Raw genomic sequence first — 13,839 nt, forward strand, 5'->3', positions numbered from 1 at the left:
GCACAGCCATAGAGAGAGCCTAAGTATGTCAGATCGCAGCCCTCCTCACTCAGAGCCCTCTGATGGCTGTGTGCTGACCTGGTGGCCTCTATGGCTCTGTGACCCATCACCCTCAGACTGCGCCTCCCTCCCTGGCTGCCCTGCTCTGGCCACACGGGCACCCCGCTGCTCCTCAGACTCCCCAGCCTTGAGGCCTCTGCGCTTGCTCTGCTCTGTCTAGAGCTTTTTCCCCGAGACCCTCACTGCTAACCCTTCCCTCCCGTCTTGGCTCACAAGTTCCTTCTTAGTGAGACCTACCCCTGTCAGCACTATTCAACTGCAAACTGCCCACCCACCCAGCACTCCCAATCCACTGTAATTTTCCCATGGCCTTAGCATCCTCTACTGTACTATAGACTCTAGTAACTGATTACGTCTAGGCACTGGGAATACGATGGTGCAGGAAACAGACACGGTCCTGCTCTTATGGAACTGACCACCTGGGGTGGGACACAGGCACTGAACAAAACTTCATGGTCACTTTGTTAAGGCCCGCTGTGCTGAGTGTTACACAGGAGACTGCTGGACACTGTTGGGGGAACCCAGGGTATCCTTAGAGCTGAACGGGCCCTAGGACTCCACTTTGGTCAAGGACACTGGCCTACAGCATGACTCCCAGTCATCACTGACAACCTGTGGGCTGTTCTGGGAGGTAAGTCTGAGGGTAGGGAAGGACAGAGAAAGGAGGCAGGGATGGCAGGGGCCAGGCCTCTCCCATTGTCACAACCCTTGACAAACGGAAGATGGGCATTGGTGAATAGATGCTCCCCTCATCTGCCCTCCAGACAGGTCCGAGATGCTTTCTACACAGCTCCCCAGAGGGGCCAGGGGCACAGAGTCCCAAGTGGAGAGCCCAGCCTTGTACTGGCTTTCCCTCCTGGCCTGGTTCACTCCACCCAGCCTCTGGTTCCGCTCCCTGGGATCACTTCCTAAAACCAACTACCCATAGCACATAGCCTTTACTCAGGCTCTGCTTTCCGCGGAAACCTGAGGCTACAACAGCACGTTCAGCGGTAAGTGCAGGGGAGACAAACACAGTGGAAAGGCTGTGTGGAGTGTCGGGAGGCTGTCACTGTAAGCAGGAGGGTTGCAGCAGGCCTCACTGGCGAGATAACATCCGAACAAAGTCTGCATGACCATCCACAACCCCAGCAGGGGGACTGGCCACTGCAAAGGACCTGGACAGTGGAGTGCCCCACGCTGTGTTCAAGGGGGAGCAAGATTAGCATGGCCGGAGGTGACTGACATGGAGTGCGACAGACATGTAATACTTGCATACATGCAAGACGTGTGCACAAGGTTTGCCCTTAAACCATTGCTTACATGACAATAGTTTAGAAACAACTTAAGAGTCCATCAAATAGGGGACTGGTTAAGTGAATTAGGGTACATCTACGTAATGGAATACTACACAGCACTCAAAAAGAACGAAGATGCTCTTTATGTAATACTATTGGGCAATCTCCAACTCATGTAAAGTGAAGAGAGCAAAGTGTGGAATAGTGATGTAATGAGTACATTCGGGTTTAGGGATGGGAAGAATAAATATAGATGACATAAAATTTGAATGCAGGTCTATCTCACTTACCAAAGCCATACCATTCCTCCTACAACCACAGATTATTTAGGAATTTTCCAAGAAACAATACTTGAAAGATCCTGGTGTTTCATGTCCACACAATATTCAGACCACATACTGGAGAATATTTGCCAACATTGACTTTTATTCAAGTGGCTTCCTCTGTCCAAATGCCCTCTATACACCCGGAAAACTGCTCCCACCTCTGTTAAGGCCCTACCCGGCATCCATCTTTACAGTCCTAGGACATGGTGGGCTCTGGATAGGAATTTACTAAATGTTTACCTACACAAAGATGAGCTCGTGAACACGCTCACCGCAGCAGTGTGTCACCAGGCTGCAGCTCAACAATTGAAATAATTGTGTTGCTAGTTTCAGTTTCAAATACACAGTTAATCACTTGCTCATTTAGAAAACTGATGCTACCACTCAGTAAGTTTTTATTAATCAGTTACAGGATCTCTAAGGGGCTCGTTAAAATTACGCAGCTCTGCCCAGCACTGTCATTGACAGAGAGAAGTAGATGGAACTGGTACTGTGGGCTACTCTTAAGATAAATGCAAAACAAGACATACCAATGGCAGGACACCTGGGATCGGCTCCATGGCTGTTTTTAATACAGTCAAATGTCACGATGGGCACAGTAAGACAGGGAGCACTTCTGATATGCACAGGATGTTCTGGGCATTATCTAGCATATTCCTCAGGGCCACTGAAGAGAGGTAAGGTAGTTTGAGAATTTTGTTTTATAAATGAGGACACACGAGACTCACCCAAAGTCACACTGAGTTAGGGTTAAACTGCAGTCCACCTCTGCAGTGTGTTCTATCTGTTCACACCACGGCTGCCTGTGCAGTCCGTCCGTGAGACATGTGGTGCACGCCATAGAATCAATGTTAGAGATCTGCTTCAATTCTCTCATTTTACTGATGAGGAAAACGGAGTTCCAAAGAAGGAATACGGCTTGGGTTTCCTGACTCTTAATCCACAGATCTGTCCATTACATCTTCCACGATCACGCTGTATTCTAAAGATTTTGAAGTAAGCTCTGTAAGGAATTATTTTATAAGAACTTACGGAATGGCAGTTCCTGCAATCTCAAATGGAACCAGAATGGCATTTCAACTCAAAACACCTAGGTTTGAGCACAACGCCAATTATCCTACGACTAGTCTAAAGGCCTGGAGCAATCTTAAAATACTCCAGAGTGCTTCTTAACCCCAATCTCTACAGTGAGGAAACAGCCAACTGAAATGTTCTGCTCACCTCGTGGAGGGCTGTAGACACCAGGCGGTGGGGAGCAGATCATCACGGGTATAGTGGGTGGAAGGGAGGAGGCAAGAGCTCCTTTACGTCATGAAGAGGCACGGGGCTCAAGTAGGGAGGAGTAGAGAGATACTGACCAGAGCTGTGTTTTAGAGGCGAGAGGGGGTAAAAGGAGGCCGGCTTGGAGTGACAGAAGATAGACCTACACCAGAGCAGGGTCACAGCTCCCTCCAGTATGCAGGGTGGACTCTGCTAATTAACCCTGGCCTCTTTCTTGATGAGCCCATGGCCAGCCCCATAATCCTCGATCCTAAGGACAGACACTGTGAATAGAGGGTAAACTTGGCAGGTGGAAAGATGCTGTTTGTTCTCTCTGGCTATCTGAATGGCAATTAACAGACCTGAAGCGGAATCCATTTCCTGGCTGCAGAGACAGCTCCTTCCAGCACACTGCAACAGTGTGCTTCTATCACACGAGGCTCTCAAAGAAACCTGCTCTTGTAACTAGATGATGGGTCGGCAAACTTTCCGTGAAGGGCCAGATAGGAAATATTTTGGCCTCTGAGGGCCATATGGACTGTTACAAGAATTCCACTCTGCTGTTGTAGCACAGAAGTAGCCAAAAATAATATGTAAACAAATGGGCGAGGCTGTGTTCCAACAAAACTTTATTTATGGACACGAATTTGAATTTCACATACTTACATACGCCAGGAAATATTATTCTTTTGATTTTTTCCAGCCTTTCAAAAATGTAAAAACTATTCTTAGTTCACAGGCTGTACAAAAACAGGTGTCAGGCAGACAGGCCCACAGGCTGGTTTGCTAACCCCGTCTAGAGTTAGACATTTTTCCACTTCATCTCCAATACGCAGAAGGTGAACTATGTTAGCTGCAAAGGCCACAGCAGCATTATTTTACCTATTCCAGCTGCGACGTTACTTTCATTTCTATTCACTCACTCCATTCAAGCAGTCACTTGGCACCTGCTCGAATTTGGGTACTGTGCAAGATCCTTGGGATACTGAGGGATCATCAGACGCGGCTCTTCTCTCAAGTTCTCACCCTATCCTCTCATAGGATCAGAAGAGATACCTACAGGTGCAGTGAAGTATCAGAGGTGTTTGACGAGATGCTTGTGCTAGACTCTTAGGGCTGCCAGAACCAATCACCACAAACTAGGTGACTTAAACAACAGAAATGTATTCTCCCACAGTCCTGGAAGCCAGAGGTCTGAAATCAACGTGTCGGCAGGGTTGCTTCCTTCTGGAGGCTGTAAGGGACAAGCTGTCCCATGACTCCCTCCCAGCTTCTGGTGGCTGCCAGCAATCCTTGCTTCCTTGGCTTGTAGACACATTGCTCCAGTCTCTGCCTCCATTCTCACATGGCCTTCTGCTTTGTGTCTGTTTCCCCTTCTCTTGTAAGGACATGTAACTGGATTTAGGGCCATTCTAATCCAGGATGGTCTCATCTCCAGATTCTTAACTTAATTCCACCTGCAAACCCTTCTTCCAAATAAGGTCACATTTTCAGGTTCCAGGTATACCTATCTTTTGGGGGGCCACTATTTAACCCATTACAATACTCTCAGAAGGTGCCTAGAAGACATGCTAATGTTATCCTGAAGGCTTCGTGAAGGAGGTGACACAAACTGGTCCTCAAAAGATGAGAGCTGTTGCTCAACAGAAGGACATGAGGGAGGAAGAGGATAACAGGCTCAGGGACCGGCCACACCACAGTTATGGAAGTGTGACCCCACATGCAACAATATAAACAGCAAGCAGCTGAGCCCGGCTGGAGGGCAGGGTGTGAGTGGGAGAGCGTGGGAGGAAGACCAGAGAGAGCAGCAGGGCTTCCATGATGAAGGGCTGTGGGAGTCAAGATCCGGCACTATTAAGCCAGAAGGTTTTGATGGAAGGCCCTGGGATTCTCTTCCAGAGTTAACCCTCTTAACTGTCTCACAGCTCAGAAACTCTCCTCATTAAACAACCAGCATGGTTGGACTAAACAATCTTTAAGAAGCTTCTCCCAATGATGACATTCAGATTTCATGATTAAGGTTTTATGATCTTAAAATAACACACATGCTAGTTTTCCACACTAGTGCGATCACGGACTTCAAGTTCCCCTGGGAAGTGCCTCCTGGTATTACGGGCAGTGCTTATCCCACACGCTCTGCTGCAAGGTGCTGCCCTTGCCTTCCCGGGAAACAGGAATCAAGGAAGAGGGCGTTTTTCCTTCTACAACTACATCCAGACAAGACTAAACCAAGAATAAAAGTCAAGCTAATGATAAGCTCGCTGGTCTCACTGCAACTAGCAAGATTTTAAAAGCAAAACTGTGTACAGAGACAATAATGAAGAAATATACTATTAAAAGGACCCAGCTCCCCCTAAAAGGAGGGAAAATTGTGCAATGAGTGTATGCATTCCATAAAAATAGACACAGGGAAAGCTTTAGAAACCTAAAAACAAACATCAGTGAACCAAGCCACGCTTAGAAAAATGAAAGCTGATTTTTATTTTATCATCAACAGCCATTCTTTAAACATGAACATGCATACGTAATACTCTACGCACACATCACAGTTTGTAACGTTAGTTAATAAAGGTTAAACACACAACATACATCCTTACAAAAAAAGTCAAAATGCAAACTTAAAACTTTAAACAAAAGTCTTACTAATTTAAAAAAAGTTTGTGTTGGGTACCATTTGTACAACACAGTTAATTTAAACATTTTCATTTTGGCTGCACATGAAAAAAGCGGCAGTAGAAAATAAAGTCATTGAGGGTTTTTAAATAGCAGAATAGGCAGTTTTGCCATGCAGGAGAAGCAATATTAAATATTAGTTTTCAAAAAAAATCCACATTTAAAAATATTTAGTTCAAGTCACAGAATTTTTCTCAGTAGAGACCCCAATGCAATGCATAATTAGCTGCCTTAGATGGCCTGTTTGAAAGGACAATGTCCCTTCAGAGTATAACTTTACTGATTTTGGCACAGAAAAGAAGTCTTAAGAACAAGAACATGATTAAAAAAGAGGGAGGAGGAACAGAGGACAGAAATACAAAGCAAGAGTAAATGAGAGAGGAATTGCAATCACTAAAAACTGTGCATTCCCAGTCACTGCAGAATACTGTCTTTGTCTACAGCAGGTGCTTGTTCCAGAACTGTTATTGCAGCATAGATTTAATTTGCTTGGAGGTAGTCTCATCATTCAAATGTTTTGTCGTGTACCTAAAAGTAAAAAGGACATCGATTTTAGGGAATTTAAAACGACAACATTACCTGCATTGAGTTCTAAACTACCAAAGATGAGCAACTAGCCAGGGAAGGCACCTCTCACAAATCAGGCCTCCTCCCAGCTTTAACCCTGTTCAGGTTCTGCCTACCTTAGCCTCCCTACCGCTTTTCACACAGAACACCCAACAGCTGCTTACCTTAGCTGTTTAACTACCTCCCTGAATCGATCTGGTTCAATTCTCAAGTAAACAATGAGCTGTGACATGTCACCCACAGGAACTAACTGTTACAGCCAGGAGTCTGCAAATCACGGCCTGCAGGCCACATCCAGCCCACCACCTGTGTTTTTGGTAAAGCCTGTAAGCTAAGCATACTTTACATTTTTAAATAGCTAGGGGAAAAAATCAAAAGAAGACTATTTCATGTTAAGATGTACAATATATGAAATTCAAATTTCAGTGTTTACATAAAAGGTTTTACTGGAATGCAGCCATGCTGATTCATGTAAGTATTTTCTAGGGTTACTTTCTTGGAACAATGGCAGAGTTGAGCAGCTATGACAGAAACCATGTGGCCCACAAAGCCTAAAGCACGTGCTTACTCTCTGGCCCTTTAGAGAAAAGTTCGCTGACCCCTGTTCTATTCTGTATTTAAGTCAGCTCAGCTACTACAGCTGTAACCGTCACATCCCAACACGCTTCAATTCTCTCAGCGCCTTACTTCTAGGCAGAGGTGTTTTGCTATAAAGCATATAAATCCAAATTAAGAATCCAAAAAAGAATCACTAAGAGTGATTATTTTATGAGAAGATTCACCATAGGATTCCTCTACATGGCAGAAATTCAATAAGCAAGCCTACTACGTGTTAGGCACTATTCCAGAGCTTACAACCTAGCAGACAGAGAAAGACGACAACACGTGAATACTCCAGAAGGGGTAAACCTAGGAGGAAAGTACTAGATGGGGCCACAGAGACCAGGAAAGAGCAGGTCACAGGGACACTACAGGCCACAGTGAGGAGTCTGGAGATTCTTCTAAGTGCAGAGACGCCAGTGGAGGACATGAAGTGGGGAAGTGCTGTGTGATTTCATTTATGTTTTCAAAGGATCACTCTGGCTGCTGAGGGAGAACCAGAGGGAGCAGAAGGAGAAGCAGAGGGACCAAGCACGGGGCTAGGCTATGACAAAGGTCTAAGAGACAGATGACCAAGGCTTGGACCAGATCAGCAGCAATGGAAATAGGTGCTCAAAAGCTTGACTGCGGGATACATTTTGGAGATAATTTAGACAGAACTTAATGCTGTTTGGTTAATTTGGCTTACAAGAATTTCACAAATAATCTTTAAGGACTATATCATTTTAAGCAGGTACACACAGATAGCCTTTCTGTGTTAAGGAAATTAAAACTCAATTCTTGTTAGGTTCATTTCAAATCAATTGTAAAAACTGAAGAAAGGACCTATACTCAAGTAACTGTTTGGATAGGTAAAGAGACAAAGTATCTGATATACTCTCTACAGTTTTACTTGGAAGTCACTTCCCACTGTTCCCACTTCCCACTGTTCCCACGTTACTCAACAGATCCCAGAGTGCCTGGCACAAGACAGGCGCTAAATAAGAATTTGTGGCAGGAACATAAGGAGGTAAGCAGCCAGGCTGGAAATGAAAATCCATAAAGGAATATTAATTAAGAGGTCGGTGACGCAGCAGACTTAACCCGTGATTCAGTTACCAAGTGCAGATAAAGTATACATAGCTACACATAATCCTACTGATGTCAGGAGAAAAGAATTTTCAACATCCATCCCTTCATTTCTGTTTCCGCCCCCCTCTTTTGTACAACTGGATGATGCAAAGAGCCGAGTAACATGAATAACAAAATTTCCACTACAGAGTACTTAAAAGTATTACTACTCAGCAAGGTACTGTGACCTTGCAAAGTTGTGCTTTTCTCTCTACTCAGGCACAAGTTCTCGTTCCTTCCATGGGATGTGGTCATGAGTTTCCACGGGTCTCAGATCCTTCCCCAGACAGAGTCAATGGAGGTTATGACATCACCACACTGCATCAGGAAAAGGCCAGTAATGTCTGAGGTATGTGAAAGTAATGTATGAACACGTATGGCATCATTTGACTTTGTGCACAAAAAACAAGTCCTTTCCCAAGTGCATACGACTCTTCTACTGAAGGAAAACTTATTTACCTTTACTCTTAAATTTAATAAAGAAGGCAACTGTCTAGCACTGAACTTTAACCCCCCAGCTCCAGCTCTCTCCTCTTATGCTTAAAGGTATTTGGTTCCATTTCTCCACCTGTAAAATGTAGACATAACTTGTTGCCTTCTCATAATCACATACTGTAAGCTGGAGGTACTACATAATTACTACAGAAAAGCATTCAAAATAAACAATATATATATGCACAATTATACTCACATTTAAAATAGTTTGGTTATTAACTGTTGGCTCTTAGGAAAACTATGGAGTGAACATCTCTAGTAAACTGGCTACTCACTAAAAAAAATAGTAATTCAGCAAAAAGGGGTTCCATTTTGTAGAGGTGTAAATAACAATTAAAACTTGCACAGCATTTTTGGGATTACAAAATGCTTTCTTAACAGTATCTCCTTTGCTCTGAGTGAAGCACTCTAAGGGCTGGTTGATTTAGTTTAAGCAGTGTTTCTCAAAGGATCAGCATTACCTACGTCAGCCGGGGCGTGTATTTAAAATGCAGGTGCCTGAGCCTACGCCAGACCCAAGGAAGAGACGCTCTGGAGGTGGTGCCCTGGGAGTGTGCATCTTTCATATCCACCCAGGCGATTCCAAAGCACACTGAAGTTCAAGCACATAGCAAACTTAAGGCTCAACAGTGTGACATCACGTATTTGGGATTTCAAGAATGAAATCCTGAATTTGAAAAAAGGCTCCAACATTTACTTAGCTGTATAATCTTTAGTCTCTCCAGATCTTAAGGTAACTCTTTTGTACAACGGAGACACCTCCAACACCCCATAGCCACACCTGCCTCACAGAGTTATCTGTGGTGAAGATAAGTCCTACATATAAAATTGCGCTGGACATTGACAGTGATATAAAAATGTTACTAATTATAACCACCACTCCACAGCATCAACTAAACTAATTAGCCTTATAGAACTTTCCAGGTGAAAAAATAAGAAGCAGACACAGAATATGGTCACTAAGAATACAGACAGTTCAAGAGTTGTCACTGCAAAAAACCTTCATTTTCGAATTTTTAGTTTTTATAAATATATATACTTTTAATATATATACGTATTTTTTTGCTGAGGAAGATAGGCACTGAGCTAACATCTGTGCCCGTCTTCCTTTATTTTGCATGTGGGATGCCAGCACAGCATGACTTGATGAGCAGGTATGTAGGTCTGTGCCCAGGATCTGAACCCGCAAACCCCAGGCTGCGGAAGTGGAGCATGCAAACTTAACCACTATGCCACTAGGCCAGCCCCTCCATTCTATATTTGAAAAGAAAACCTAAGGGAAGTGCCGACAGCTCCCGCCTCACTGCTGCTTCTCCTCCCCTCTCCCTCACAGACTGCTGCGTGGAGCCCTCAACTCCATCGCTCACTCACTGCCACTGCCCTCTTCTGCCCCAACTCTAGAGAAAAAGACATTGACCTCCCTTTACACTCTAAAAAAGAAAAGTAAACTCTTGGGTTTTTAAATTAATGTTTTAAGCATAGTCCCTTCAAGGTAAAGAAATAACACTAAAACCTTCTGAATCTCAATTCTCTCTTAGTTGTTAAAAAAGATTTCCTGTCACTTGCCGGCTTCAGAGTCTAACCAATCCAAAAGAAAAGGGCTTGGGAGAAGTCAGGCTGCCTGGACCCAGTGGGCGTTCGTTCAGAAGGGGACCAAGTAGGAAAGATTCACACCACCATAAATACTGGTAAAACCAATGAAGTTTGCATTGCGAAAACCTCAGGAGTAAAAAATTCTAAAAACTAGACTTGGTTGAAATGGATGAAATAGCGTAACATTGTAAGAATTTTTAATTGCTTTACTATGTCCCTTAATCTTTCTGATCATTTAGGTTATCGCTGCTTACAGAATAGTTCTCATAACCTTAATAAAATCATTTGATGGTTCCACTCAGCTGAAATGACGCAGCCTAGATTTCACTTTATGACGTACCAGGTGCGACTAAGTATTCAAGAGGAATACAATCTGTTTTGCTCACAAAATATGCGGGGAATATAATAGTGAATTGGAAATCACTTCATTCTATTCTGTGAACTACAATGCACTGCAGTGAAACGCAAAGATGGCCTGTGGCCTCAAAAAGTCACTATATAAATATTTCTGTGTTCATATAATTTTTGTGCTTAAACCCCAAATAATCAAGTAATGAGCAAATCATCTTGTACGTTAGGGAAATTATATCACCAATTAAATCTCTGTAGTCAAGATGTTATAATGTGTTGAGATTTTCATTTAAAAATATTCCTTCATTCTTAGCTAAATCAAATAGTCTATGCTGAGAAAAGACCTCAAATAATGACTGTTTTTTCACTAGACAAAATATACAAAAATAATAGAGATCTGTATTTCTGAACACAGAAATGTAATTACACTATATTAAGGGAAGAGAGTTAGTTGTAAAACAGTTTGTATGGTATTATTTTGTAAAAAGATAACTACTATATAAACCTACGACTATCTTTAAGTGTAAAGAAAAAACCTCTACAAGAACATATACCAAAATGTTAACAGCAGTTTGTTCCAAAATAGTGAGATAATATGACTTCTTTTTCTTTAAATGTTCCTGTATTTGATGAATTTTATTTATAATTAGCATGTATTACTTTCATTAAAAAATAAACAATAAGCATCTCTGCTTTAAGAGAGGCAAAAAATGAAAGCCAAAATCTTCAGCAAAGAAACAAAACTGCTACTCTCACTTATGTAAACAGACACACACACCACTTCATTATAAAAATCCTGTAACCAACATTTGAAAGCAAGATTACCAGTGAGCAAAACAAGATCTTTGCATTTCTACATGGAACATTCATGTTCACATCCTTTGCGCTATTCACATTTGGAAGCATTTTCTTACGTAAACTTTTCCTATACACATGCACATGTACATATACACACCTGAGAGCATTGAGAAGACCTTCTACACTATTAGGAGGTTGGTCCTTAAGAACTTTGATACAACCTTTCATCTGAGGAAAAAAGGAAACAGAAAAGGTGAAACATCTTTCTTTTCATCTAACGTTCACTTTCAAAACAGTAATACTTAAACTAGCACCATAATTACAGAACTCATAAGAAATTACACATTAGAAATGTCAAAATAATTATTCTTAGAACAGGAAGAAAAAAATCTACCCAAGTGTTGTTATTTTCAGTTTGTGAGCCAAACAAAACTTCCTGAGAACCCAATCAGTCAAACTGAAGCACCACCCACACTCATGAGAAACTAAGGGTCAGCGAAGGGAAGACTTCCTGGAAAAGGTGTTGAGTAACATTGGAAAGGACAGAATGGACACGCTGGCAAGGAAAAGAGGCAGACAAACGCCATAACAACAATAATGACGTACATCACACACAGAGGACAGAATTCTGCAGGGCTGAGACGACTCGCACAGGGGAGCGTACAGGGGCCTGGAAAGCCATGAGCACTCATGTGGAACTGATGGGGACGGCAGCAGGGGCTTGTCACAGGCTATTAAACAAGGGAACAACTCAACGAAGATGGTACGTAAGGAAGATGAGCCTGGTTATTGTGAAAAACCACAGCATAGCAGAGATACCACAGGCTTTGGAAGCCATGGAGATGTGAGTTCAAAATCCCGCTCTACCATTCACTAGCAACTATACTACTTCATTTCCCTAAGCTTTAATTTCTCTATTAGTACGAGGGAGATAACACCTACATCCTATGAGTATTTTCAGAGTTAAATGGGAGAACAAATGCAAAATTCCTGGGACCCAGTAATCACTCAATAAATACTAACTCATTTCTCTTTACATAGGATGGCTATGAATGAAGGCAGGAAGACCAGCTAGCAATCAGCAATCTACCTATGAAATGCTAAGAGCCTGAACTAGCTGTGAAAGGGAAACTGGACACAATTCTCACCAAACACTGGTGATAATTCTGATGAACCAGATGTGACAAGGTGAGGAGAGAAATGACAAAACAGAGAAACCCAGGCTATAGCCACAATTTATGATGATTGAGGGGAGGAGGGAAAATATGTAGTTTTCAACTTTCTTCACTGGAGCACCTCTACTGACTTTTAATATACACTTTTGTTTGAAATGGGCTTTAGCCAAAGTAATAAAAGGATACAATAAAAAAAAATTTCGTATGCCTGATTATCTATTTACGTTGCCAAATATGCAGGACCACTTATGAGTATGAGGTTTCCCTACATGGAGATACTCTGAAAAACAATACAGTTATCCTTCAATCATTTTACATCTGTATACAGGCTGTAAATAATACTGCAAGAGAGTAGAGGAAACCAAAATCCACCACTATCACAAACTATAAACCTGAGTTCTGCAACAGAGTGCAGTCTGCCAGCTCTTTAAATAAAAGTCTATGATTTCCATGTATGGAAATTATTGGGAATTATATAAAACAATATAACTTACATCAATTTTTGAAGTTTTGGCAAATGCTCCCACTGGATGTACATGGTCATAGAGTATTATGACACCCACCATTACCCTCAAGCAGAATGACACTGTCTCTTCATTTGTAAATCTGCTTCTGTATTCCCTGGAGGGTAGAAAAGATATGGATGGATGAAGCACATCACAAACTAATGAGCTGATTCAACTCTCAGCTGATGCTCAAAGACGTTATCCTGTTGATCTCTAAAAGAGAGAACATTGTGCACCACCTCCTTCTCTGCATGAGATTCCCAGAGAAATGAGGTGGGTGGAACAGCTATCATTTACATATTCTGGTCTCTATACACACCTTAGTATGCTACCCATTCTGCCTGCAGGGGTCAGACAATTTTAGAGAAATTAAAAGTAGCCCCAAAGTACAAGTTGGGGATGGGCGCTTTGTAAATGCTATTATGATTACTATGATGAAAAAAGTTACTAGCTTAACAGAGCAAGTATTTTTGCAATTTAGGGGCGATCTTGATCTAAACACATTATTGTATTACTGAGTTTTAATTTGCTAAAATTTAATCATATTCTTCTCTCATTTGGGAAAAAGAAAATAGAACTTTTGTCTATACAGAAGGCAGCATGGCATGGCAGAAAGTCCAGAACAAAAACAGAGACATCCAGGCACATGTGTGGGGTCATCCACTGTGCATTAGTCCCTCCATTTCCCAGGAGGTTGCTCCCCTAATTGGAATGATGATGATGCTGAGTAGTTGCCCTCTTACTTCATAAGGTTTTCCAGTAAGATGATGTATATTATAGTGCTTTGGAAAATAAAAAGCTCCACAAAAACAAAAGTTATCTAGTAAAACCATATATTATTCAGGAATCCAGGAGAGATTTTTTTCTGCCTGCTGTCAGGAAAATCCAGCCAGAAAACTTTGTGGTGTACACCATAAATGGTTTGAGGGAGAGGAGAAACCCAGAAGAGAATTTAGGTTAGTGTTCAAGAAAAAAATTGAAGACTGAGAACTAATACTGAGAGAAAAGGACAAGGAGAATAACTCTAACTCTCTAGCAAACAGGCAAG

At 42.2% G+C, this 13,839-nt stretch overlaps 1 protein-coding gene across 17 annotated transcripts in view; it reads right to left on the reverse strand.

The window, feature by feature from the left end:
* Positions 1–5,380: 5,380 nt before the first annotated feature.
* CYRIB (CYFIP related Rac1 interactor B) overlaps positions 5,381–13,839 on the reverse strand; it is a 153,350-nt gene continuing 144,891 nt past the window's right edge. For all 17 annotated transcript variants that reach the window (XM_044781192.2, XM_070481597.1, XM_070481606.1 and 14 more), the window contains 3 exons: positions 12,780–12,906; positions 11,268–11,338; positions 5,381–6,124 (listed from right to left, as the gene is read on the reverse strand). In XM_044781192.2, the coding sequence (XP_044637127.1) occupies positions 6,061–6,124; positions 11,268–11,338; positions 12,780–12,906 (262 nt within the window). In that variant the 3' untranslated portion in view covers positions 5,381–6,060. The remainder of the gene's footprint in view (positions 6,125–11,267; positions 11,339–12,779; positions 12,907–13,839) is intronic.

This window comes from Equus asinus, chromosome 12, assembly GCF_041296235.1.
Source record: "Equus asinus isolate D_3611 breed Donkey chromosome 12, EquAss-T2T_v2, whole genome shotgun sequence".
NCBI lineage: Eukaryota > Metazoa > Chordata > Mammalia > Perissodactyla > Equidae > Equus > Equus asinus.